This window comes from Macaca mulatta, chromosome 15 (genome assembly GCF_049350105.2).
Source record: "Macaca mulatta isolate MMU2019108-1 chromosome 15, T2T-MMU8v2.0, whole genome shotgun sequence".
NCBI lineage: Eukaryota > Metazoa > Chordata > Mammalia > Primates > Cercopithecidae > Macaca > Macaca mulatta.
In genome coordinates, this window is record NC_133420.1 from 65,635,397 (window position 1) to 65,661,568 (window position 26,172).

A 26,172-nucleotide genomic window follows, 5' to 3' on the forward strand; every position below is an offset into this window, starting at 1 on the left:
CCACCATGCCTGGCAAATTTTTTTTATTTTTAGTAGAGATGGGGTTTCACCATGTTAGCCAGGATGGTCTCAATCTCCTGACCTCATGTTATCACATTCTTTAGGCAGGGTGTAATGCATTTGATTATGACATTTATTTTTATTTAATTTTTTTTTTTTTTTTTTGAGACGGAGTCTCGCTCTGTCACCCGGGCTGGAGTGCAGTGGCCGGATCTCAGCTCACTGCAAGCTCCGCCTCCCGGGTTCACGCCATTCTCCTGCCTCAGCCTCCCGAGTAGCTGGGACTACAGGCGCCCGCCACCTCGCCGGGCTAGCTTTTTGTATTTTTTAGTAGAGATGGGGTTTCACCGTGTTAGCCAGGATGGTCTCGATCTCCTGACCTTGTGATCCGCCCATCTCAGCCTCCCAAAGTGCTGGGATTACAGGCTTGAGCCACCGCGCCCGGCTGACATTTATTTTACAATTAAGAGAGTACGTTAGATTTCAACTGTGGACCAGGTGCGGTGGCTCATGCCTGTAATTCCAACACTTTGGGAGGCCAAAAGTGGGCAGATCACTTGAAGCCAGGAGTTTGAGACCAGTCCGGCTAACATAGCAAAACCCGTCTCTACTAAAAGTACAAAAATTAGCTGGGTACGACGCTGCCTGACTGTAGTCTCAGTTAATTGGGAGGCTGAGGCACGAGAATTGGTTGAACCCAGGAGGTGAAGGTGCATTCCAGCCTGGGCAACAGAGTGAGACCCTGTATCAAAAAAAGAAAAAAAAGATTTCAACTGTGATTAGCTTTATCTAGTTTGTGAAAATTCTGCTTTGGAGTTTTTTATTAAGAAAATAAATATGTGTATATATAAATAGAGACAGAGTCTTGCTATATTGCCCAGGCTGGTCTTGAACTCCTGGCCCCAAGTGAGCCTCCCATCTCGGCCTCCTAGAGTGATAGTGAGCCACCACACCTGTTCTGCTTTGGAGATTAGATGCCTTGATTGTATCCTCCTAAATCTCAGCCACCTATTACTATTACTGTTTGTTTTTGAGGATGGGCCTCATCTAAGAATTACTGATTCCAGAGCCAGGTGCAGTGGCACACTGCCTGTATTCTCAGCTAGTCTGGAGGCTGAGATGGGAAGACTGCCTGAGTTCAGGAGCTAAAGGCTATAGTACACTATGATTACACCTGTGAATAGGTACTGCACTCTAGCCTGGGCAACACAGCAAGACCTTGTCTAAAAAAAAAAAGAATGATTTCACACACCTATCTATCATATTGCCACCCATTTGTACAGACTTCAGAACCCAGGCTTCTGATAATTTCTCCAGTGTATCTTCCGTGACATTATGTGCTCACTTTAGTCCAGCAAGAAGACTGAAGCAAACAAAAACTGGTAAAAAAGATGGGGATGGCTGGGCCCGGTGGCTCACGCCTGTAGTCATAGCACTTTGGGAGGCTGAGGCAGGCAGATCACGAGGTCAGAAGATCAAGACCATCCTGGCTAACATGGTGAAACCCCATCTCTACCAAAAAATATTTTAAAAAATTAGCCAGGCATGGTGGTGGGAGCCTGTAGTCCCAGCTACTTGGGAGGCTGAGGCAGGAGAATGGCATGAACCCGGGAGGCGGAGGTTGCAGTGAGCCGAGATCGCGCCACTGCACTCCAGCCTGGGCAACAGAGCAAGACTTTGTCTCAACACACACACACACACACACACACACACACAAAGATGGGGATGTCCTTTGCAGTCACAGGATGTGAAATTAGTTTCAGAGTCAATGTCTCAGAGTCAAGCTGGGTGGATAAAGCGAATGAATCCTTTGTGTGGGTGAGGGAGGGGGAGGGAAAGGCTAGTTCTGTTGCATCCAGGTCCCAATAACAGTAATCAGTGAGATTTTAGGGTTTGATGTTCTTATTTTCTCTGATCCTAGGTGCTTGGTAGGACTTCTCCCTTAATAAATGATAATGTAATAAAAATAACCAGCACAGTGTCCCTGACACAGAAAAGGCAGATGTTTTTGAAAATGAATTTAATAAGAAATTGAGGCCTGGAGAAGTGACACAGCTTATACAGGGTCACAGTGCTAACATGTGGTCTCTGGTCTTCCTTCTCATAAAGTTAATCTTTTTTTTTTTTTTTTTGAGAGGAATCTCGCTCTGTTGCCAGGCTGGAGTGCAGTGGCTCGATCTTGGCTCACTGCAACCTCTGCCTCCCGGGTTCAGCCTCCCGAGTAGCTGGGACTACAGGTGCGCACCACAGGTGCACCACCGCACCCAGCTAAGTTTTGTATTTTTTATTTTATTTTATTTTAGTTTTTTGAGACAGAGTCTCGCTCTGTCGCCCAGGCTGGGGTGCAGTGGTCGGATCTCAGCTCACTGCAAGCTCTGCCTCCCGGGTTTAGGCCATTCTCCTGCCTCAGCCTCCTGAGTAGCTGGGACTACAGGCGCCCGCCACCTCGCCTGGCTAGTTTTTTGTATTTTTTAGTAGAGACGGGGTTTCACCGTGTTAGCCAGGATGGTCTCGACCTCCTGACCTCGTGATCCGCCCGTCTCGGCCTCCCAAAGTGCTGGGATTACAGGCTTGAGCCACCGCGCCCGGCCAAGTTTTGTATTTTTAGTAGAGACGGGGTTTCACCATGTTGGCCAGGATGGTCTCAATCTCTTGACCTTGTGATCTGCCTGCCTCAGCCTCCCAAAGTGCTTGGCCACCGCGCTGGGCCAAGTTAATCTTATAACTATGTAAGTTATATACCAGTGCCTTCTCCAAGGAAAAATCAAAAACGTTAGACTGCGGTCCCTTTGGGCCAGCAACCCCAATCACAAACCTCTTTCCCACTCCTCAGAGCCAGCCACTGTTATCAAGTTTGTATATTCCTTTCCGAATCCTTTTCTCCTGATCTGTCCATTAAGTCTTTGACTCTCAAGGGTGGTTTTTATCTTTGACACTCCCACACATTTCTATAAAGCAGCAGGACAAAGAGGAGGAAGACGAACAGACAAGACACAATCCTAGCTCACTGTCAAAAGAGGTGAGATAAGATTCACCCACATGTCAGTGGCTATTGATGATAAGTTCTGTTTTTTTTTTTTTTTTTGAGATGGAGTCTCACTCTGTTGCCCAGGCTGGAGTGCAGTGGTGCAATTTTGGATCACGACAACCTCCACCTCCTGGGTTCAAGTGATTATCCTGCCTCAGTCTCCCAAGTAGCTGGGATTACAGGCGGCCACCACCACGCCTGGTTAATTTTTTGTATTTTTTAGTAAAGACGGGGTTTCACCATGTTGGCCAGGCTGGTCACAAACTCCTGACCTCAGGTGATCCACCCACCTCCGCCTCCCAAAGTGCTGGGATTACATGGGCGAGCCATCACGCCCGGCAGCATTCTTTAATTCAGATGAATAACAAAGGCTTTCTTTGAACTAGACAGGACTGTTTAAGATTTCAATTGTTTTACTTAATAACTAGCAAATTAGTAATTAGCATAGTGTCCTGTACAAAGTTCAGTATAAGCTAATTTCCTCTTTCTACCTTACTTAGACCTGTTGGGCCTAACGGGTAGAGTGTGAATATGATTACTGATACTTATTGAGGGTTTATTATGTGCCAAGCAGGCATTTTACATAATCTTATTTAATTTTCACAAGCCGGTGAAGTGGTGTTACTACAGAGGAAAGCTCCAATTGAGGTAAGGCATGCCAGGACTGCAAAGTCCTTATATGTAACCAGCTTGGGATAAAACAGGCCAGTAAGTAGACCTTGAGAGCTTGTTTGGAGGACCTTGAGAGCTTGTTAACAGGGGCGTGCAGCTACTCCTATATCCTTGACCTGTCCTCCTCTATGGGGGATGCTCCTCCTTTTCGACCGAGTATGCAGCCTCGGGAGCGGTGCGGGAGGAAGGGCCACCCGCCTAGCCAGCCAGATCAGCGGAATCAGCCCTGGCAATCAATGGGGTGACAGATATCGCAGCCAGATCGCCCTCATATCCAAACAGGCCAGTAAATGGAAAATACTTTTAAAACACTATGCTACAATTATAAACCATCATCTTATTTATATGTAATTTTTGGAGTTGACAACAGGTCAGATCCTATTGAGAGGAGGTCTTTAATTTTCTAAGGCAGAAAACCTGGGTTTCTTCGGTCAACAAGCAACTCTAAGCTTCTTTTTTTATCCTTAAATATGGGAAATCCTGGACTCAAGGGGTTGATTATATGATATAACAGAAATGATTGTATAAACGGCGGACTTCGAGTAGGCGTTCAATAGATGCTAGTCTTTTCACTCAGAAGGGGCTTGGGAGGGCAAAAGTACAACCTCACCGAACAAGACGAAAAGTGGGCGGACCTTCCGCCTTGCCGAGGCTCTCGCTGCGAGCCGTTGGCGTTTTCCCGCGCAGGGGGCAGGGCGCAGAGCGAGCCCAGGAACGTGGGAGCAGAACCACACCCCCCGCCAGGACTACACCTCCCAGCAGGCACCACGCTCCGCCACCTGGCGGGCGGCGTCCAGTAGTATTACTTCTTCAAGCCAGCTTAGTCCGCTTTCCGCCCGGCCTTCCCTCGGCACTAAGGTCTCTAGGGGGTGCGTCTGGGAGCCCGCGGGAGAAAGGCTGAGGTAGGGGTCGCCTTGGCTGTGCAGCATGTTGGGACTCGTGGTCCCCTCGTGCAACGTTTGGGAGGCCAGGCTTGCCCTGAGTGGCTGAACCACATCACGTGATGAGAGAGGCGGCCACAGGGGAGCAACCTGTGGTGCCTTGTGAGGTCATCATGGCGCGACGACGAGCTGCAGTTGTAGGCACCCTGGATGCGGTGGGTAATCCTCTCCTGATGACTCCGAGTACAATACATATTATCAAGTCTCCCTTATTTTTTTTTTTTCTGTGGTTTCCCCCACCACCTCCACGCGGTCGGCCTCGCGGGGTTGGGGTGAAGGTGGCAGCTAGAAGAGGCTGCGCGCCGTCTGGGCGGGCTCTGAAGCCGCGCACGAGCGACGTGTTGTGGCTCCTCCTTCGCTCGTGACGCGAGGTCACGTGACGGGTTGGGCAGCCTGTGCCGCCGCCGCCGCTTTGTAAGAGGCACATTGGCAGGTAACGAGCGGCGGCGGCGGCAGCGGGTCTTGAGTCCTCCGAGAGCAGCAGCGGTAATTGCCATCCTGTCCCTTTCCTTCCCTGTTCCAGGGGCCTGAGCGCTGCAGCGTGCGCTTTCTAGTTCTGGGTTCAGCTCGTCTGAACCCCCACCGCCTGCAGACTGCCCCGGCGCCCATCCGTGAGGACCGGGCCAAGCTTCACTCGCCAGCTCCACGGTCCCTGTGTGTCCAGGCCCGGGCGCCCTACTGCCTCTTCCCCTCACTTTGCCTTGTGCTTCTTCCTACTTTCCCCCGTCCGGGTCGGCCGGGCCCCACCCAACCCCAGGGGCGCCTCCCCTCCCCCCTTCGGGTTTCTGCCCTGGAGGGTGTGGTTTTCTCTCCCACCTCGGTGCCTGCCAGTAGATGGGAGCTTCCCCGCCACGCTGTCGGTCCCATCTGATCACCTTTCCGCTTTCACGCCCGTAGCTAGTCTTGGGACTGGCCCTTTTAGAACCCCAACTTCTGCGCTCTCTAATCTTTCCTGGCTTACCCGGAGGCACAGTTCAATTCTACTTCTCCTTTTCAATTGGTCTCAATTGGGACTCAGTTTTCCTCCTCACCCCCGGTTCCTGTAGTCTGGTTATATCACAGTTCATTCTTTAGTGTAGGTTTTTGAGCGCTTTGTAAACCGCAAAGCTCAGTCTGTTAATAATACATATTCAAAATGTTATTCTTTCATTGGTGCATTACAACTCAGTTCTGTTTCCCTCTGAATCACTTTCCCACTCGGCTTTTCCACATTTTCCCCGAGTTTTTAGTCTAATTAGTTGCCCACGCTTCTCAACTGTCACCACTCTGGTCTCTAACCCTTGCTCGCTTTAAGGGTTGATCCCATCATTATTACTGTTATTTCCTGTTTGATGTAATCCAGTCATTTACTACCACTTCTGTTGAATATTGTTTTTATCTCACATTCAAGGAAGGTATATGGTTTGCCAGTATTTAGGCTTATAATCTTTCTACAGCACCAGCGTATCCTAACAGTTGAGAGATTTTAAAAAATTGCTATTCATTTTAGAGATATGGTCTCCATCTATTGCCCAGGCTGGCCTCCCGCTCCTGGGCTTCAGCGATTCTTGCACCTCAGCCTCCTGAGTAGCTGGGGTTACAGGTGTGCCCCACGGTGCCCAGCTAGTTGAGGGTTTTTTCACGTCTCCATAAGGTATCCAAAGATCATCTTTTATTTGAAGGGCATATAATTAATTTCTTGGGTGAAAACCCATTCTTATATTCCTCTCCTGTTATGACAGCACTTTTTTCACCAAGGGGTATGCGGCTAGTTATTGCATTCCTCACTTTTCGCTGTGAATTGTGTATCCTTTTTAGTGTCAGTTTGGGAAGGGTGGAAGGAAGATGAACATGATACCTGAACTGTCCCGTATGCGACATTGGTGTGTTCCCCTTTTACCTCAGGAAAGGGAATGTATTCCACTCCCTGGAGATGATAGTTTCTTTCAGTACACTCACCTGTGGAGCCCCTTCGCTGGGGCCGACCTTTTACTGCTTTGAAGGCTTCTCTTATCATTAGGCAGAAGTGATTAGTTTCCCAAACTGCCCTTTTGCTGGCTGCCAGTGTACTCCTGATTTTCCTACTTATGGCTAGTTGACATATGTGGCGAGAGATTTTCCCACAGCGCCGACTTCCCCCATTTGCTTCCCTGTTGCCGCTCACCCTCAATAATTATGAAACCTTTCAGAGAAGGAAGGTTTTTTGTTGTGATTGAAATATGCCCAAAAGCGGTGGCATGGGAGAGAATGAGGCCATGGGAAAGGGTTGTGGTAATTACCCCTCCTGTTTCCTGCTGCTCTGGTTTCCTCTGTCCTCCCTTTAAATGTGGGCTGGACCAGCAGTAGTCACATGGAGTTGCCTCTAGAACTATATTGGAACAACAATAACACCTCTGCTTCCCTTTCCTGGTTACTAGTGCAGTCTATGTAGTGATCACCAGGAGTGTCTCTCTTAGTATTAGACTGAGTGACTTTTATTGTATGGGGAGAAATGGTGTGAGAACATGGAGAATAATAGGTTTATTTCAATATGTACTTGTATCGTGATGGGAATTGGTCCCTGTATCTACCCTCTTAAGTGTAAAATATATGTAGAAAGTGTAAAGCTCTCTTGAAGGTTTGGAGTGGTCTGAAGTGAAGCCTTTACGTCTAAAATGTTAGCTTTGAATTAATTGTTGATTTCCCAGTCCTTTTTTTTTTTTTTTAAATGATGTCTTACTGTTAAGATTTCCTTTGTTAATAAGACACTTTGTGGGGGTGGGGGTGGTTAAGTATATTATGAAGGGTTAATGCCTGCTGGGAAGAAGCAGTCTGCAGGCATTTACAGATTGTAAAGTTCTCTGCCCTTAAGCAAACCTGTCTTATTTTGTTTATTTTTCCTTGCGAGAAACCTGTATGTCAGCAAATATCTGTTCTTTCTTAGTTATCATTTTGAGCAAATAGAGCGTCCTTAAAAGCTAAGTGTTATGGTACCCATGGTGTTGACTGGTAAATTAGTAGATCTCTGATAGATTTTAGAAGCAGCTATTTTTTACAAAAAGGAGAGTGGAGATACAACCTGAAGGAAGGCAAAGAGAGTGAGGACATGTAGGGAATATCACCATGTAATCTTTGTGGTAGATTTTGATGTAATTTTGCCCAAACTATCAAGTATTTAGGAATATGATCCTTTTTTTCCTAACTCAATCAAATGTATCACATTAGTTTTTACAATTTTAATGTTAAACCGCTTATGCTGGTGTTTCCTACTGAGTTTACTTGACTTTTTTTAGTTTCTCTCAAAGATGCTGCTTAAAATTTTTTTTTGTGGCTGGGCGCAGTGGCTCATACCTGTAATCCCAGCACTTTGGGCGCCGAGTCGGGCGGGTCACGAGGCTGGGAGTTGAGACTAACCTAATCAACATGGTGAAACCCTTTCTCTTCTAAAAATACAAAAATCAACGTGATGTGGTGGCGCGCGCCTGTAGTCCCAGCTACTCTGGAGGCTGAGACTTTAGAATTGCTTGAACCTGGGAGGTGGAGGTTGCTGTGAACCAATTTTGTGCCGTTGGACTCCATCCAGCCTGGATGACAGAGTAAGACTGCATCTCAAAAAAAAAAAATTTTTTTTTTGTACTTTTTAATTTTTATTTTTTTCTACCCTTTTTTTTTTGAGACGGAGTCTTACTGTCGCCCAGGTTGGAGTGCAGTGGTGCATTCTCAGCTCACTTCCAGCTCCGCCTTCCGGGTTCATGCCATTCTCCTGTCCCAGCCTCCGGAGTAGCTGGGACTACAGGCGTCCGCCGCCACGCCCGGCTAGTGTTTTGTATTTTAGTAGAGACGGGGTTTCACTGTGTTAGCCAGGATGGTCTCGATCTCCTAACCTTGTGATCCGCCCGCCTTGGCGTCCCAAAGTGTTGGGATTACAGGCGTGAGCCACGGCACCTGGCCTTTTTTTTAACCATTTGTAAACAATGTTTGGTAAGTTTTAATTTTTTGATAACTATGCTGGACATAGCATAATTGAATTGTAATCCAGTTAACTATTTGGGTTTGAATTATGAAATAGGGCTCACGTTAAGGAGTAGAGTAGGTGTTTTATTTAAGACTAGGTAATACTCTTTATTTATTTGTTCAGAGATGGAGTCTTGCTCTGTCACCCGGGTTGGAGTGCAGTGGTGCGATCTTCGCTCACTGCAACCTCTGCCCACCGGGTTCAAGTGATTCTGCTGCCTCAGTGTCCTGAGTAGCTGGGGTTACAGGTGCCCACCAACACACCTGGCTAATGTTTGTATTTTTAGTAGAGATGTAATTTCACCATGTTGGCCATATTGGTCTTGGAACTCCTGACCTCAGGTGATCCGCCCGCCTCGGCCTCCCAAAGTGCTGGGATTACAAAAATTAGCCATCACCCCGGCTCATTTTTGTATTTTTAGTAGAGATGAAGTTTCAGCATGTTGGCCACATTGGTCTTGAACTCATGACCTCAGGTGATCCACCTGCCTTGGCTTCCCAAAGTGCTGGGATTACAGGCGTGAGCCACCACACCTGGCTTCTTTTATTTTTATTTTTTTGAGACAGAATCTCCCTCTGTTGCCCAGGCTGGAGTGCTGTGGTGCCGTCTTGGCTCACTGCAACCTCTGCCTCCCTGGCTTAAGTGATTCTCGTGCCTCAGCTTCCCAACTAGCTGAGACTACAGTCACGCATCTCCATGCCCGGCTAATTTTTTTTTTTTTTTTTTGGAGGGAGTCTTGCTCTGTCACCCGGGCTGGAGTGCAGTGGCGCTATCTTGGCTCACTGCAAACTCCGCCTCCTGAGTTCATGCCATTCTCCTGCCTCAGCCTCCCGAGTAGCTGGGACTACAGGCGCCTGCCACCACACCTGGCTAATTTTTTGTATTTTTAGTAGAGACGGGGTTTCACCATGTTAGCCAGGATGGTATCGATCTCCTGACCTCCTGATCCGCCCGCCTCGGCCTCCCAAAGTGCTGGGATTGCAGGTGTGAGCCACCGCGCCCAGCTAATTTTTTTTTTTTTTTTTGAGATGGAGTTTCATTCTGTCACCCGGGCTGGAGTACAGTGGTGTGATCTCAGTTCACTGCAACCTCCGCCTCCTGGATTCAAGTGATTAGCCTGCCACCATGCTCTGCTAATTTTTGTATTTTTTGTGGAGACGGGATTTTGTCATTTTGGCCTTGCTGGTTTTGAACTCCTGCCCTCAGGTGATCCACCTGCTTTGGCCTCCCAAAGTGCTGGGATTACAGCAGTGGACCACTGTGCCTGGCCTTTTTTTTCCCCTAAAACAGAGAATAGGCCGGGTGCGTTGGCTCACGCCTGTAATCCCAGCACTTTGGGAGGCCGAGGTGGGCGGATCACGAGGTCAGGAGATCGAGACCATCCTGGCTAACACGGTGAAACCCTGTCTCTACTAAAAAATACAAAAAATTAGCCGGGCATGGTGGCGGGTGCCTGTAGTCCCAGCTACTCGGGAGGCTGAGGCAGGAGAATGGCGTGAACCCGGGAGGCGGAGCTTGCAGTGAGCCGAAATTGCACCACTGCACTCCAGCCTGGGCGACAGAGTGAGATTCCATCTCAAAAAAAAAAAAAAAAAAAAAAAAAAAGCATAGAGTATATGCTTTAAAAAAAAAAAAAAAGTTGGAGCCTGGCTCCATGGCTCCTGTGTGTAATTCCAACGCTTTGGGAGGCTGAGGTGGAAGAATTGCTTGAGCAGGAGTTCGAGACCAGCGTGGGCAATATAGTGAGACCCTGTCTCTATAAAAAAATGTAAAAATTAGCTGGGCATCATGGCATGTACCCAGAGTCCCATCTACTTGGGAGGCTGAGGTGGGAGGATCGCTTGAGACCAGGAGGTTGAGGCTGCATTGAGCTATGATCCAGCCTGGGTGACAGAATGAGACCCTATCTCAATAAATAAATAAATAGGATCATACTTTGCATATTTGCTGATTTTTATTGAAAAATACAGCATAGTCTGGGTGTGGTGGCTCATGCCTATAATCCCAGCACTTTGGAAGGCTGAGGCAGGTGAATCACTTGAGCCCAGGAGTTGGAGACCAGCGTGGACAACGTGGCAAAATCCTGTCTCTACTAAAAATACAAAAATTAGCTGGGCGTGGTGTGCTTGTAGTTCCAGCTACTCAGGAGGCTGAGGTTGGAGGATTGCTTAAGCCTGGGTAGTTGAGACTGCATTGGGCTGTGATTGTGCCACTGCACTTCAGCCTGGATGACAGAGAGACCCTGTCTCAGGAGAAAAATGCAAAAAACAGCATACATACCATAGTTGGTATATGAGGCATAAAAACATGTAGAGCTGTCAATGTATAATGTGGTTGGGGGTAAAAACATACAGAGTTGTTTGTTTTGGAGACAGGGTCTTGCTTTGTTGCCCAGGCTGGAGTGTCATGGCATGATCATTGCTCGCTGCAGCCTCTATCTCCCAGGCTTAAGCCATCCTCCCACCTCAGCCTCCTGAGTAGCTTGGACCACAGGGATGTATCACCATGCTCAACTTATTTTTCTTTTTTGTAGAGAGGGAGTCTTGCTATGTTGCCCAGGCTGGTCTGTTAGGCTCAAGTAATCCTCCTGCCTTGGCCTACTAAAGTGCTGAGATTACAGGCGTGAGCTTAACGCCTGGCCCCATGTGTAAAACTAAAAAAAAAAAAATAAGTAAAATGAACAACCAAGAAATAGGACATTACTACCACCTGGAAGTCCCCTGTGTATGCCAGCCCCCAGGGCATTTCTTTTCGCTTTCCTAGAGGTAATCGTTACCCTACATTTTAGGTTTACTATTCCTTTGTGGTGGTGTTTTAAAATAGAGACAGGGTCTTGCTATGTTGCCCACGGTGGTCTTGAACTCCTGGACTCAAGTGATCCTCCTGGTTGGCCTCCCAGAGTCCTGGAATTATAGGTATGAGTCACTCTGCAGGTTCTTTATTTATTTATTTATTTATTTATTTATTTTTATTATTATACTTTGAGTTCTAGGGTACATGTGCATAACGTGCAGGTTTGTTACATATATATACTTGTGCCATGTTGGTGTGCTGCAACCATCAACTCGTCAGCACCCATCAACTTGTCATTTACATCAGGTATTCCTTTTTTTTTTTGAGATGGAGTCTTGCACTGTTGCCTGGGCTGGAGTGCAGTGGCCCGATCTCAGCTCACTGCAACCTCCGCCTCCCAGGTTCAAGCAAATCTATCTCCTGCCTCGGCCTCCTGAGTAGCTCAGATTGTGGGTGCCCACCACCACATCTGGTTAATTTTTTGTATTTTTGGTAGAGACGGGGTTTCACTGTGTTGGCCAGGCTGGTCTCAAACTCCTGACCTCATGATCCGCCCGCCTCCACTCCCAAAGTATTGGGATTACAGGCGTGAGCCACCGCGCCCAGCCTACTGTTACTTTTTTACGGTAATTTTACCTTGTATGTATGTCCATAAGCAACATATGGTTTAATAGTGCCCATTTTCAGTCTTACTCTCTTTTTTTTTTTTGAGACGGAGTCTCACGCTGTTGCCCAGGCTGGAGTGCAGTGGCGCGATCTCGGCTCACTGCAAGCTCCGCCTCCTGGGTTCACGCCATTCTCCTGCCTCAGCCTCCTGAGTAGCTAGGACTACAGGCGCCCGCCACCGCACCCGGCTAATTTTTTGTATTTTTAGTAGAGACGGGGTTTCACTGTGGTCTCGATCTCCTGACCTTGTGATCCGCCCGTCTCGGCCTCCCAAAGTGCTGGGATTACAGGCTTGAGCCACCGTGCGCGGCCGAATTTTGTATTTTGTAGTTAGATGAAAACTGGGCCAGATACTTATGTGGCAGGTGTGTTAATGTTTAAATGGATGGCACGACTTTGCTTTGATAGATACATTCTTTAGGTAACTGACATTTTTAAGAAAGTTGCTTTTGGCATGAGTGAATAAGTAATAAGGATATCAGCAAAATAAAACCAATATACTTTTACTAAAAAAGGAAAATCCAGGACTTTATATCCTGGATTCATGAGGAAAGTTGAAGAACTATGAAATGAAAACTGTCAGAAGTATTAAATAAATCAGTATTTATATTTTAGGCTTGTAATAAAACCTAGAGATGATGTAACTGTCTCAAAATGACTTAACAGGTATGTTGAACTTTTATAAATCACTTGTGAAATAATTTGTGAATTTGTGACAGTGAGTGCCAAATGTTGAAATGGTTCATGCAGGGATGCGAATAATGAGAAGTATTATTTTAGGTCATCTGGTCTTCATTAAGAATTGATTTGAAGGCCGGGCGCGGCAGCTCCCTTTGGGAGGCTGAGGCGGGTTGATCATGAGGTCAGGAGATCGAAACCATCCTGGCTAACACGGTGAAACCCCGTCTCTACTAAAATTACAAAAAATTAGCTGGGTGTGGTGGTGGGCGCCTGTGGTCCCAGCTACTCGGGAGGTTGAGGCAGGAGAATGGCGTGAACCCGGAAGGCAGAACTTGCAGTGAGCCGAGATCGTGCCAGTGCACTCCAGCCTGGGCGACAGAGCGAGACTCTGCCCCCCAAAAAAAAAAAAAAAAAAAAGATTTGAAGCCGGAAATGGTGGGTCACACCTGTGATCCCAGGACTTTGGGAGGCTGAGGCAAGTGGATCACCTAAAGTCAGGAGTTCAAGAACAGCTTGGCCAACATGATGAAACTCCGTCTCTACTAAAAATACAAAAATTAGCCAGGCATGGTGGCGGGTACCTGTAATTCCCAGCTACTTGGGAGGCTGAGACAGGAGAACTGCTTGAACCTGGGAGGCGGAGGTTGCAGTGAGCTGAGATCACGCACTGCACTCCAGCCTGGGCAACAGAGTGAAACTCTGTTTAAAAAAAAAAAAAAAAAAAAAGGATTGATTTGATGCTCAGCTGTATAGTCGCAGCTACTTGGGAGGCTGAGGTGGGAGAATTGCTTGAACCCAGGAGGTAGAGATTGCAGGGAACCGAGATTGCACCACTGCACTCCAGCCTGGGTGAAAGAGACCCTGTCTCAGGAGAAAAAAAAAAAGTATACAATTAAGTTATTATTGACAATAGTTACTCTGTTGTGCTATCAAATAGTGGGTCTTGTTATTATTTGTTTTGTACTCATTAACCATCCCTATCTCCCCCAAGTCCCCAAGTCTCCCACTATCCTTCCTAGCCTCTGGTAACCCATCCTTCTACTGTCTGTGATTATGAGTTCAATTGTTTTGATTTTTAGTTCCCACAACTGAGAATATGTGATGTTTGTCTTTCTGTTCCTGGGTTATTTCACTTAACATAATGATCTCCAGTTCCATCCATGTTGTCTCAAATGACAGGATCTCATTCTTTTTTATGGCTAAATAGTACTCCATTATGTATAAGAACCATGTTTTATCTATTCATCTGTTGATAGGCACTTAGGTTACTTCCAAATCTTAGCTATTGTAAACAGTGCTGCAGCAAACATAGGAATGCAGATATTTCTTCAATATACTGATTTCCTTTATTTTGGGTCTATACCCAGCAATGGGATTGCTGGATCATATGGTAGCTCAATTTTTAGTTTTTTCCAGAACCTTCAAACTGTTTTCCATAGTAGTTGTACTGTGTGTTAAGTACTGTCATGGTTTTTCTGTGCTTGAAAATAAGAAGCAAGAGTTAAACATTGTGGCTTAGAGTATCAAGAAGCAAAGATGATGATTTTTTTTTTTTTTTTGAGGCGGAGTCTGGCTCTGTCGCCCAGGCTGGAATGCAGTGACCGGATCTCAGCTCACTGCAAGCTCCGCCTCCTGGGTTTACGCCATTTTCCTGCCTCAGCCTCCTGAGTAGCTGGGACTACAGGCGGCCGCCACCACGCCTGGCTTGTTTTTTGTATTTTTTAGTAGAGACGGGGTTTCACCAAGTTAGCCAGGATAGTCTTGATCTCCTGACCTCGTGACCCACCTGTCTCGGCCTCCCAAGGTGCTGGGATTACAAGCTTGAGCCACCAAGCCCGGCCAGATTTTTTTTTTTGAAGACAGGGTCTTGCTCTGTTGCCTAGGCCAGAGTATAGTGACGACTCACTGCAACCTCCACCTCCCAGGTTCAAGTGCTTCTCGTGCCCCAGCCCTCGGAATAGCTGAGATTACAGGTGCACACCACCACGCCCAGCTAATTTTTTTATTGTTCATAAAGACAGGGTTTTGACATGTTGGCCAGGCTGGTCTCAAACTCCAGACCTCAAGTGATCCGCCTGCCTTGGCTTCCCAAAATACTGGAATTACAGGCATGAGCCACCATACCTGGCCTAAGAAACAAAGATTCTTAATCTTTGTGACTGGTTGTGGTCATCATGACTGTACTAGAAGAAAAATTGTTTTATTGAACTTGCATCCCTAAGAAAGCTGAGGTAGATTAGCCTATATTTTGATACCTTCCTTCTTTCCAACTGGCCAAAGGGGTAGGTGGCTTCCCTCCTTATCCCCTTCCCTGTGAAGCCTTGGGACAGAGTAACTAGTGGGAAGTTAATCTTACTTTGGTGGATGCAGAGCTGGACACTCGGGGCAGAGTGTGAGTGTGAGTGTATAAAGACAGAAATATGCCTGAGTCTTTATCACAGACTAAGGTTATTGTGTTGTTGGCATTAAATCTATGACTTAATTTGCTCTTGCTTTCATCTTTTCAAGAGAGGATAGATGGGGATTCCTGCAACTGAACATGGTTGGTGAGAGAGCCATGTTTAGCTAAGGTTAGGGCTAGAATTTGACATGGATGAGGATGTTCAGTTGGCAACTTACTGCACTTTTTAAATTTTTTGGTGCTGTAGGGTCATGCTCTGTTGCCCAGGCTAATCATAGCTTACTGTAGCCTCGAAATCCTGGAATCAAGCAATCCTCCTGCCTCAGCCTTCCAAGGAAGTGGGACCATAGGTATGTGCCACGATACCTGGCTAATTTTTAAATGTATTTTTTAGTAGAGATGAGGTCTCACTATGTTACCCAGGCTGGTCTCAAACTCCTGGGCTCAAGAAGTCCTCACACCTTGGCTTCCCAAAGTGTTGAGATTACAGACATGAACCACCACACCTGGCCTACTAGCACTTTTTTTTTTTTTTTTTGAACTGGAGTCTTACTCTGTCACCCAGGCTGGAGTGCAGTGGTGCAATCTCGGCTCACTGCAAGCTCCGCCTGCCGAGTTCACACCATTCTCCTGTCTCAGCCTCCTGAGTAGCTGGGACTACAGGCGCCCGCCACCATGCCTGGCTAATTTTTTTTTGTATTTTTAGTAGAGACAGGGTTTCACTGTGTTAGCCAGGATGGTCTTGATCTCCTGACCTCGTGATCCACCCGCCTCAGCCTCCCAAAGTGTTGGGGTTACAGGCGTGAGCCACCGCGCCCGGCACCACTTTTTGTTAATACACAGGAAATAGATCCTCTTTTTTTCTTTCTTTTTCTTTTTTTGTTTGAGACGGGGTCTTGCTGTGTTGCCCAGGCCAGAGTGCAGTGGTGCGATCTCAGCTCAGTGAAGCCTCAGCCTCATACATTTAAAAATTAGCCAGGCGCGGTGATACATACCTGTGATCCCAGCTACTCGGGATGCTGAGGCAGGATAATCGCTTGAATTTACTTAGGAAAGCAAGTTAAGGCCGGGCACGGTGGCTCACGCCTGTAATCCCAGCACTTTGGGAGGCCAAAGTGGGCGAATCACCTGAGGTCAGGAATTCGAGACCAGCCTGGCCAACATGGTGAAACCCCATCTCTACAAAAGTACAAAAATTAGCCGGGCATGTTGGCAAGTGCCTGTAATCCCACCTACTTGGGAGGCTGAGGTGGGAGAACAGCTTGAACCTGGGAGGTGGAGGTTGCAGTGAGCCAAGATCGCGCCACTGCACTTTAGCCTGAGTGTCAAGAGCAAGACTCAGTTTCAATAAAAAAATGAAACAAAACAAAACAAAAAACAAGTTAATAAGTATGTTCTAGTGTTGGAATAGATTCGTGCTAATTTATACATCCCCCACAAGATGGTTACAATAACTGACATACAATCAGAAAAATTAAATTATGTTTATTGTACTGTATTTGCCAAAGAAGAGAAATATGTACTGGATTTTAGAAGGCGTTTATATAAAAAATAGTAGGAATCTTTTTTTTGGTGGTGGTGGTGGTGGTTGTTGTTTTATGAGATGGAGTCTTGCTCTGTCACCCAGCCTGGAGTGCATTGATACAATCTTGGCTCACTGCAGCCTCCACCTACCAGATTCAAGTGATTCTCCTGCCTCAACCTCCCAAGTAGCTGGGACTATGGGTGCACGCTAATTTTTTTGTATTTTTGGTAGAAACCAAAAATACACCACCATGTTGGCCAGGCTGGTCTTGAATTCCTAACCTCAAATGATTCGCCTGCCTTGGCCTCCCAAAGTTCTGGGATTACAGGTGTGAGCCACCGCACCCGGCACCTTTATTGGAATCAAAAACGGTTGGGCCCCTAAGGAGTTTGCTTTTGTACTCCCATAATACTAATTCTTCAACTGAACAGTATAGTTGAGGTGCTTTGTTTATAATGCTACCTTGCTTTTATTTTAATAAATTATTTACTTTAAGAGAGGGTCTCTCTGTTGTCCAGGTGGGAATGCAGTGGCATGATCATGGCTCACTGCAGCCTCGACTTCCTGGGCTCAAGTGATCCTCTTGCTTTAGCTTCCCAAGTAGCTAGGACCATACAAATGTGCCACCATACCCAGCAATTTATTTTTTGTAGAAATGCAGTCTCCCTACATTGCCCAGGCTGATCTGAAACTCCTGGACTCAAACAATCGCCTTTCAAAGGGCTGGGATCACAGGTATGAGATACTGTGCCCAGCTTATTTTTGTTTATTTATCTTTTGAGACAGAGTTTTGCTCTGGTCACCTAGGCTGGATGCAGTGGCGTGATCCTGGGATACTGCAACCTCCGCCCCACAGGTTCAAGCAATACTCCTGCCTCAGCCTCCTGAGTAGCTGGGATTACAGATACATGCCACCACACCTGGCTAATTTTTGTTTTTTTAGTAGAGACGGGGTTTTGCCATGTTGGCCAATTTGGCCTTTTTTTCTTTTTTTTTGAGACTGAGTTTTGCTCTTGTAGCACAGGCTGGAGCACAGGAGTGCGATCTCTACTCACTGCAACCTCTGCTTCCTGGGTTCAAGTGATTCCCCTGTCTCAGCCTCCGGAGTAGTGGGATTACAGGTGCGTGCCACCACGCCCAGCTGAGTTTTGTGTTTTTAGTAGAGAGGTTTTACCAGTTGGCCAGGCTGGTCTCAAACTTCTGACTTCCACCCTGCCAGGCTAGTCTTGAAACCCTGACCTCAGGTAATCTGCCTGCCTCATCCTCCCCAAATGCTGGGATTGTAGGCATGAGCTACAGTGCCTGGCTCTTATTTTATTTTTATTTTTATTTTTATTTTTTTGAGACAGAGTCTCACTCTGTCGCCCAGGCTGGAGTGCAGGGGTGCGATCTTGGCTCACTGCAAGCTCCACCTCCCAGGTTCATGCCATTCTCCTGCCTCAGCCTCCTGAGTAGCTGGGACTGTAGGTGCCTGCCACCACTCCTGGCTAATTTTTTAAAAATATTTTTAGTAGGCCAGGCGCGGTGGCTCACGCCTGTAATCCCAGCACTTTGGGAGGCCAAGGCGGGTGGATCATGAGGTCAGGAGTTCAAGACCAGTCTGGCCAAGATGGTGAAACCTCGTCTCTACTAAAAATACAAAAAAATTAGCTGGGTGTGGTGGCATGTGCCTGTAATCTCAGCTATTCCAGAGGCTGAGGCACAGAATTGCTTAAAAACCTGGAGGGATGGAGGTTGCAGTGAGCCGAGATCGCGCCACTGCACTCCAACATGAGCAACAGAGCAAGACTCAGAAAAAAAAAAAAGATTTTTTTTTTAGTGGAGACAGGCTTTCTCCAGGTTAGCCAGGATGGTCTTGATCTCCTGACCTCGTGATCTGCGCGCCTCGACCTCCCAAAGTGCTGGGATTACAGGTGTGAACCACCGCACCTGGCCCCCTTATTTTTTTTTTGAAACAGGGTCTCACTCATCTCCTGGGCACTGTACTAGGAGTGCACTGGCGTGGTCACAGCATACTGCAGCCTTGGCCTCCCAGGCTCAAGCGATCCTCCCACTTCAGCCTTCTGAGTAGCTGGGACCACAGGTGTGCTCTATCACACCTGGCTAATTTTTAGAATTTTTTTTTTTTTTTTTTTTTTTTGAGACGGAGTCTCGCTGTGTCTCCCAGGCTGGAGTGCAGTGGCGTGATCTCGGCTCACTGCAAGCTCCGCCTCCCGGGTTCACGCCATTCTCCCGCCTCAGCCTCCCGAGTAGCTGAGACTACAGGCGCCCGCCACCACGCCCGGCTAGTTTTTTGTATTTTTAGTAGAGACGGGGTTTCACCGTGTTAGCCAGGATAGTCTCGATCTCCTGACCTCGTGATCCACCCGCCTCGGCCTCCCAAAGTGCTGGGATTACAGGCTTGAGCCACCGCGCCCGGCCTAGAATGTTTTTTAGAGACGGGGTCTCTCTATGTTGCCCAGGCTGGTCTTGAACTCCTGGCCTCACACTACTCTCCTGCCACAGCCTCTCAAAGTGCTGGGATTACAGGCATGAGCCACCGTGCCTGGCCTATGTATGCATTTCTTCCTTCCTTCCTTCCTTCCTTCTTCCTTCCTTCTCCTTCCTTCCTTCCTTCTTCCATCCTTCCTTTCTTCTCCTTCCTTCCTTCCTTCCTTCTCCTTCCTTCCTTCTCCTTCCTTCCTTCTGCTTCCTTCCTTCCTTCCTTCCTTCCTTCCTTCCTTCCCTCCCTCCCTCCCTCCCTTCCCTCCCTCCCTCCCTCCCTCCCTCCCTCCCTTCCTCCCTCCCTCCCTCCCTCCCTTCCTCCCTTCCTTCCTTCCTTCCCTCCTTTCTTCCCTCCTTCCTTCCCTCCTTCCTTCCTTCCTTCCCTCCTTCCTTCCTTCCTTCCCTCCTTCCTTCCTTCCTTCCCCAAGACAGAGTCTTGCTCTGTCACCCAGAATGGAGTACAGTGGTACAATCTCAGCTCATTGCAACCTCTGCCTCCCGGGTTTAAGCGGTTCTCTTGTCTCAGTCTCCCGAGTAGCTGGGATTACAGGCGCCCCTACCACAGCAGGCTAATTTTTTTTTTTTTTTTTTTTTTGAGACGGAGTCTTGCTCTGTTGCCCAGGCTGGAGTGCAGTGGCCGGATCTCTGCTCACTGCAAGCTCCGCCTCCCGGGTTCACGCCATTCTCCTGCCTCAGCCTCCCAAGTAGCTGGGACTACAGGCGCCCGCCACCTCGCCCGGCTAGTTTTTTGTATTTTTTTTTAGTAGAGACGGGGTTTCACCGTGTTAGCCAGGATGGTCTCGATCTCCTGACCTCGTGATCCGCCCGTCTCGGCCTCCCAAAGTACTGGGATTACAGGCTTGAGCCACCGCGCCCGGCCTAGCAGGCTAATTTTTGTATTTTTAGTAGAGATGGGGTTTCACCATGTTGACCAGGCTGGTCTCGAACTCTTGATCTCGTGATCCACCCGCCTTGGCCTCCCTAAGTTGCTGGGTTTACAGGTGTGAGCCACCGTACCTGGCCGCATTTATTTATTTATTTATTTATTTTTTTAGATAGATACAAGGTCTTGCTATGCTGCCCAGGCTGGTCTCAAATTCCTGAGCTCAAGTGGTCCTCCCACCATGGCCTCCCAACGTATTGGGATTACAGGTATGAGCCACTGGGCCTGGCCTATGTATACATTTTCTTTTTTCTTTTTCTTTTTTTTTTGAGAAGTTTTGCTCTTGTTGTCCAGGCTGGAGTGCAGTGGCATAATCTCGGCCCACTGCAGCCTCCGCCTCCTGGGTTCAAGCAATTCTCCTGCCTCAGGCTCCCGAGTAGCTAGGATTATAGGTACCCGTCACCACATCCAGCTAATTTTTTGTATTTTTAGTAGATACGAGGTTTCACCGTGTTGGCCAGGCTGGTCTCGAATTCCTGACCTTCTGGTGAGCCACCTACCTCGGCTTCCCAAAGTGCTGGGATTACAGGGGTGAGCCACTATGCTCAGCCCTATGTACACATTTTTAGGTTCTCTTGGGTTTTCAGTTCTTTTGGGTGCATAGCTAGGAATAGGATTGCTTGGTCAGGCCGGGCGCGGTGGCTCAAGCCTGTAATCCCAGCACTTTGGGAGGCCGAGATGGGCAGATCACAAGGTCAGGAGATCGAGACCATCCTGGCTAACATGGTGAAACCCCGTCTCTACTAAAAATACAAAAAACTAGCCGGGCGAGGTGGCGGGCGCCTGTAGTCCCAGCTACTCGGGAGGCTGAGGCAGGAGAATGGCGTAAACCCGGGAAGCGGAGCTTGCAGTGAGCTGAGATCCGGCCACTGCACTCCAGCCTGGGCGACAGAGTGAGACTCCGTCTCAAAAAAAAAAAAAAAAAAAAAAGGATTGCTTGGTCATATCATAACTGTTTAATTTTTTTAGGAACTGTTAGGAGATATTTAAAATTTTTATTTGTTTTTTAGGAGACGTGGTCTTACTCTCTTGGCCAGTCTGAAGTGCAGTGACATGATCATGGTACATTGCAGCCTAAGCTCACTAAGTACACTACATCTCCTAAGCTCAAGGATTCCTCCCACCTCAACCTCTTGAACGGGTGGGACTCCAGATGTGTGCCACCAAGCGTGGCTAATTAAAAAAAAATTTTATTGTATAGACGAGGACTTGCCATGCCGCCCAGGGGTTTGCTTAGCTCCTGCTGTGCAGCCCAGTTCCTAACAGCCTGGGAGTTGGGGATTGGGGATCCCTGCTTTATAGTATAGGCTTTTTTATTTTTTTGTTTTTTTCCTTTTTGTGGGAGAGAGAGAACTGTTAGAAGTAGTGGTGAAGACTGGTTATGAATAATTACATACTTTTCAAGAGATTCCAGGGTGAAGAATCCTAGTTACCTGCTTGGGAAAAGACAGGGTTTAAGGCCGGGCGCAGTGGCTCACGCCTGTAATCCCAGCACTTTAAGAGCCTGAGGCAGGCGGATCACTTAAGGTCAGGAGTTTGAGACCAGTCTGGCCAACATGGTGAATCCCCATCTCTACCAAAAATACAAAATATTAGCCGGGCATTTTGGTGGGCACCTGTAATCCCAGCTACTCGGGAGGCTGAGGCAGGGAGAAGTGCTTGAACCCAGGAGGCAGAAGTTGCAGTGAGCCGAGATCACCCCACGGCACTCCAGCCTGGGTTACAAGAGCAAAACTCCATCTCAAAAAAAAAATAAAAAAATAAAAAAGACAGGGTTTACAGCTGAGTTAGGAGGATAGGAATAGGACAGATGTGTGAAAACAGCTATGGGCAATTAAATACTTTTCCCTTCGTGGCCTTAGGTAACCTGAAAGAGAATTGTGATGATATCAAATAAATTTTGATGTCCTGTAGTGTTTGAATTCACCAGCACTCATCCTTTCCATGGGCAGGTTATATCCATGGAACAGCAGATAACTTTGTGATTCTTGTGTCAGCCAAGTATGGGTGTAGGGGAGTTCAGTCTTGTCCATCAGCTGCTCGAGGCCTGACCCTGCCTTTAACAGCTGTGGAGAATAAAAGTATCAGCTTGTTCAGCTCCTGGCATGCAGGGTACAAGCAGTTGAGCTGCATGGAATTGGATCTCATAGTTGAGTTTCTTGGCACCCTAGATACTTTATTCTCTTCTCGATTGCGGGTGTAGACTTTGTCTTGGTGGCTGTTCTCGGCCTCCTAATTTAGTTGAGATTTTTTTATTTTTATTTTTATTTATTTGTTTTTTTTGAGGTGGAGTCTCGCTCTGTCGCCCAGGCTAGAGTGCAGTGGTGCAATCTTGGCTCACTGCAAACTCTGCCTCCGGAGTTCACGATATTCTCCTGCCTCAGCCTCCTGAGTAGCTGGGACTACAGGCGCCTGCCACCTCGCCCGGCTAATTCTGTGTTTTGTGTTTTTAGTAGAGACGGGGTTTCACTGTGTTGGCCAGGATGGTCTGGATCTCCTGACCTTGTGATCCGCCTGCCTCGGCCTCCCAAAGTGCTGGGATTACAGGTGTGAGCCACCGTGCCCAGCCTACTTTTTTCTTTTTTAAATAATAGAGAAGGGGTCTCACTGTGTTGCCCAGGCTGGTTTTGAACTCCTGGGCTCAGGCGATCCTCCCCATCTTGGCCTCCCAAAGTGTTGGGATTACAGGCATGAGCCACTGTGCCAAGCCAGATTCTTTTGTTTATTTTTTAATAAATACAAGTGGATTCTCCTGCCTCACCCTACCGATTAGCTGGGATTACAGGCATGCGCCACCATGCCTGGCTTATTTTTGTGTTTTTAGTAGGGTGGGGTTTTGCCATGTTGGCCAGGGTCATTTCAAACTCCTGACCTCAAGTAATCCTCCCGCCTCAGCCTCCCAAAGTGCTGGGATTACGGGTGTGAGCCACTGTACTCGGCCTTGGCCTCAGATTCTTTTCTTTTTTTTTTTTTTTTTTTGAGACGGAGCCTTGCACTGTCACCCAGGCTGGAGTGCAGTGGCTTGATCTCAGCTCACTGCAAGCTCTGCCTCCTGGGTTCATGCCATTCTCCTGCCTCAGCCTCCTGAGTAGCTAGGACCACAGGTGCTTGCCACCATGCCCAGCTAGTTTTTTTGTATTTTTAGTAGAGACGGGGTTTCACTGTGTTAGCCAGGATGGTCTGGATCTCCTGACTTCGTGATCCGCCCACCTCGGCCTCCCAGAGTGCTGGGATTACAGGCGTGAGCCACTGTGCCTGGCCTCAGATTCTTAATCTGAGCTAATTTTGTTTTCTGCAGGTATGAATAAATGAATTTCCGGCCGGGCGAGGTGGCTCACGCCTGTAATCCCAGCACTTTGGGAGGCCGAGGTGGGCAGATCATGAGGTCAGGAGATTGAGACCATCTTGGCTAACACGGTGAAACCCCATCTCTACTAAAAATACAAAAAATTAGCCGGGCGTGGTGGCAGGCGCCTGTAGTCCCAGCTACTCGGGAGGCTGAGGCAGGAGAATGGCATGAACCCGGGAGGCGGAGCTTGCAGTGAGCCGAGAGCATGCCACTGCATTCCAGCTTGGGCGACAGAGTGAGACTCGGTCTCAAAAAAAAAAAAAAAAAAAAAGAATTTCCTTTTCAGAAAAGGTTGAGAATATTGACTATTTTCTTAGTAGAAAAAGCAGGAACACAGATTAGAAATTAAACAAAAATAGGCCGGGCGCGGTGGCTCAAGCCTGTAATCCCAGCACTTTGGGAGGCCGAGGCGGGCGGATCACAAGGTCAGGAGATCGAGACCACAGTGAAACCCCGTCTCTACTAAAAATACAAAAAATTAGCCGGGCGCGGTGGCGGGCGCCTGTAGTCCCAGCTACTCAGGAGGCTGAGGCAGGAGAATGGCGGGAACCCGGGAGGCGGAGCTTGCGGTGAGCCGAGATCGCGCCACTGCACTCCAGCCTGGGCAACAGCGTGAGACTCCGTCTCAAAAAAAAAAAAAAAAAAAAAAAAAAAAAAAAAAAAAAAAAAAAAAGAAATTAAACAAAAATAGTAAAACAGTAGTGGTCACAGAAACATACCAATATAGAACGTATGGGTATCTGAAAGACTGAGAAGCTAGGTGAGATCTGGTTTAGACCAGATCTTTGTCATCAGGGACAAGCTTTGCAGGTGATGCCAGCAATAGTTACGCTGTTGTATAGAAGAGGAAGCTGAATTGGGGACTGTTACTTATCTGTGACTGAACAGTTAACCTTGCAGCATAGCATAGTAGATAAGTGCACACACTGTAGAGCCAAATGTCCTGGGTTTGAATACTGCCTTCACCACTTACTAGCTGTGATTCTCTGTGTATCTTAGTTTATTCTCTGTAAAATGGGAGTAAAGTGATGTGTACTCTAGAGTGTTGGAAAGATTAGTGACTTAATACTATACATGTAAAGTGCTTAGAATGGTGTCTGGCACATAGTAAATGGTGTGTGCTTTCTGCGAGTATTACCATTACCATTGGTTTTAGACTTTGGGAGTGAGTGGACATATATAGATGAAGAACCTTGGACCCATCCTTGCCAGTCTAAGATAGGCCCTGCATCACTGGTCTCATGACTCAGTGTACAGCATCTCTGGACATTCTTGATGAAGACTTGCTTCTTCAACATAAATTGTGTATCCTGTTTTTAGTAGTTGAACCCTTAGCCCAGTATGTAATTCATGTCATCTGAATTATATTTGGTTTGAAAAAAACATTACCTTTTCTGTTCCTGAAACATAAATTTATTTGATGTATTAGCTGAGATACTTTGCACAAGTGTGTCAACATCCTGGTTTTAGAACTATCTTCCAATCAATGCTTCATGATGCTGTCTTGAATACATGCAGTGTATGTATGTAGTTTGGGGTTTAATTATCTGTTCAGAATTTTATTAAATGGCTGTTGAAATCTTCCCTCTTCTCAGTATGTTGTCAGCAGGTGTTCTGTAACTTTTCAGAATGATAAAATGTATCCTTGCTTATCATTTAGGCTATATTACATGGTTTTTAGAAAAGTTTTACCTGACAGTGTTTTTTGTGTGGCTTAAAGTTAGATAAATTCGTGCTTATGTAAGCTTTAACAGAAATACAGGTGGTTGTTAAGTCAACCATTTTCAGTTAAGTCTAAACTGAGATCACTTGAAAATGCAGCTGTTTCACTGAGGTATCTTCAAAAACAGTCCTTGAAAAAAATAGCAGTTAGGCGGGGCGTGTTAGCTCATGCCTGTAATCCCAGTATTTTGGGAGGCCAAGGTGGGAGGATCACTTGAGCCTAGGAGTTTGAGACCAGCCCAGGCAAATATGGGAAAACCCTGTCTCTACGAAAAAGAAAACAAAAATGGAAACAAAAGTTTTTAGGCAATTAAAACTTTTTTCCAAAAATATTTCTTCTATAGAGAATATCTTTGTAATTTAATCAGGTTGCTTTATTCGGCCGGAGACTTTGTTTACTCATTACATTTAGACAATTTTTTCACTTTAATCTGTTAATAGGAAGCTCTATATTGTATTTTGCTGATTTTGTTTCTAAAGAAGTTAAAAATATAGCAGCAGTTCTTTGCCGGTGTTAAAATCTGTCACATTTTAAATTCACTTTGAGATGAGATAAATATGGGTTTCAAAATTTGATTGGATAGATTGAAGTAAACCTGGTGCTTCCTGCCCCTCAGGAACTTGAGATATGTATGTTTGAGTTTCTACTGGATTATTTTTAGAATCTTTTGCTCTTGTCTGTTTCTATTCTGAGAATTCTCTTGGAACCTGTTCCAGTATAGTAGAACTCTTAGGAGTGGAAAGTGATAGATGATGGAACGCAAGTGTACACTGAATTCCTATGGTCTGGCAACTGGGTACTTGTTGTAGAAGCATTCCTATTTACTACACACAGCTCCGTTTCCCAGAGAAGGAGGACATAGAATTTCCTCATGACAGTATGTTAGTTGAAGGTGTTGATTTTTATAGTCTAGTTTCCATGTCTTAGTCATTTTTACAGTTCAGTGGTGGTAACAGTTTTTAAGGGTCTTGAAGAATATTTTGGTAAGTTATG

General features: G+C 46.8%; 1 protein-coding gene and 1 long non-coding RNA gene across 42 annotated transcripts in view; one reads left to right on the forward strand and one right to left on the reverse strand.

The window, feature by feature from the left end:
• Positions 1-4,390: 4,390 nt before the first annotated feature.
• The window catches only part of UBAP2 (ubiquitin associated protein 2), a 129,733-nt gene continuing 107,951 nt past the window's right edge, over positions 4,391-26,172 (forward strand). For 19 of the 41 annotated variants that reach the window (XM_077965840.1, XM_077965813.1, XM_015117544.3 and 16 more), the window contains exon 1: positions 4,999-5,127. Coding sequence is in view for 7 of the 41 variants with exons in the window: in XM_077965819.1 (XP_077821945.1) it covers positions 20,289-20,316 (28 nt within the window). In the remaining 34 variants the exon portion in view is untranslated. Of the gene's footprint in view, positions 4,797-4,998; positions 5,128-5,164; positions 5,296-15,395; positions 15,506-17,699; positions 17,802-20,219; positions 20,317-26,172 lie in introns of those variants that run through there. The other 22 variants (XR_013404740.1, XM_077965812.1, XM_077965817.1 and 19 more) reach the window with 9 other exon arrangements.
• On the reverse strand, positions 5,065-11,298 carry LOC144334648 (uncharacterized). Its single transcript, XR_013404759.1, has 2 exons — positions 10,828-11,298; positions 5,065-7,511 (listed from the first exon to the last, which is right to left on the reverse strand). It is a non-coding gene; the product is annotated as an uncharacterized LOC144334648 (long non-coding RNA).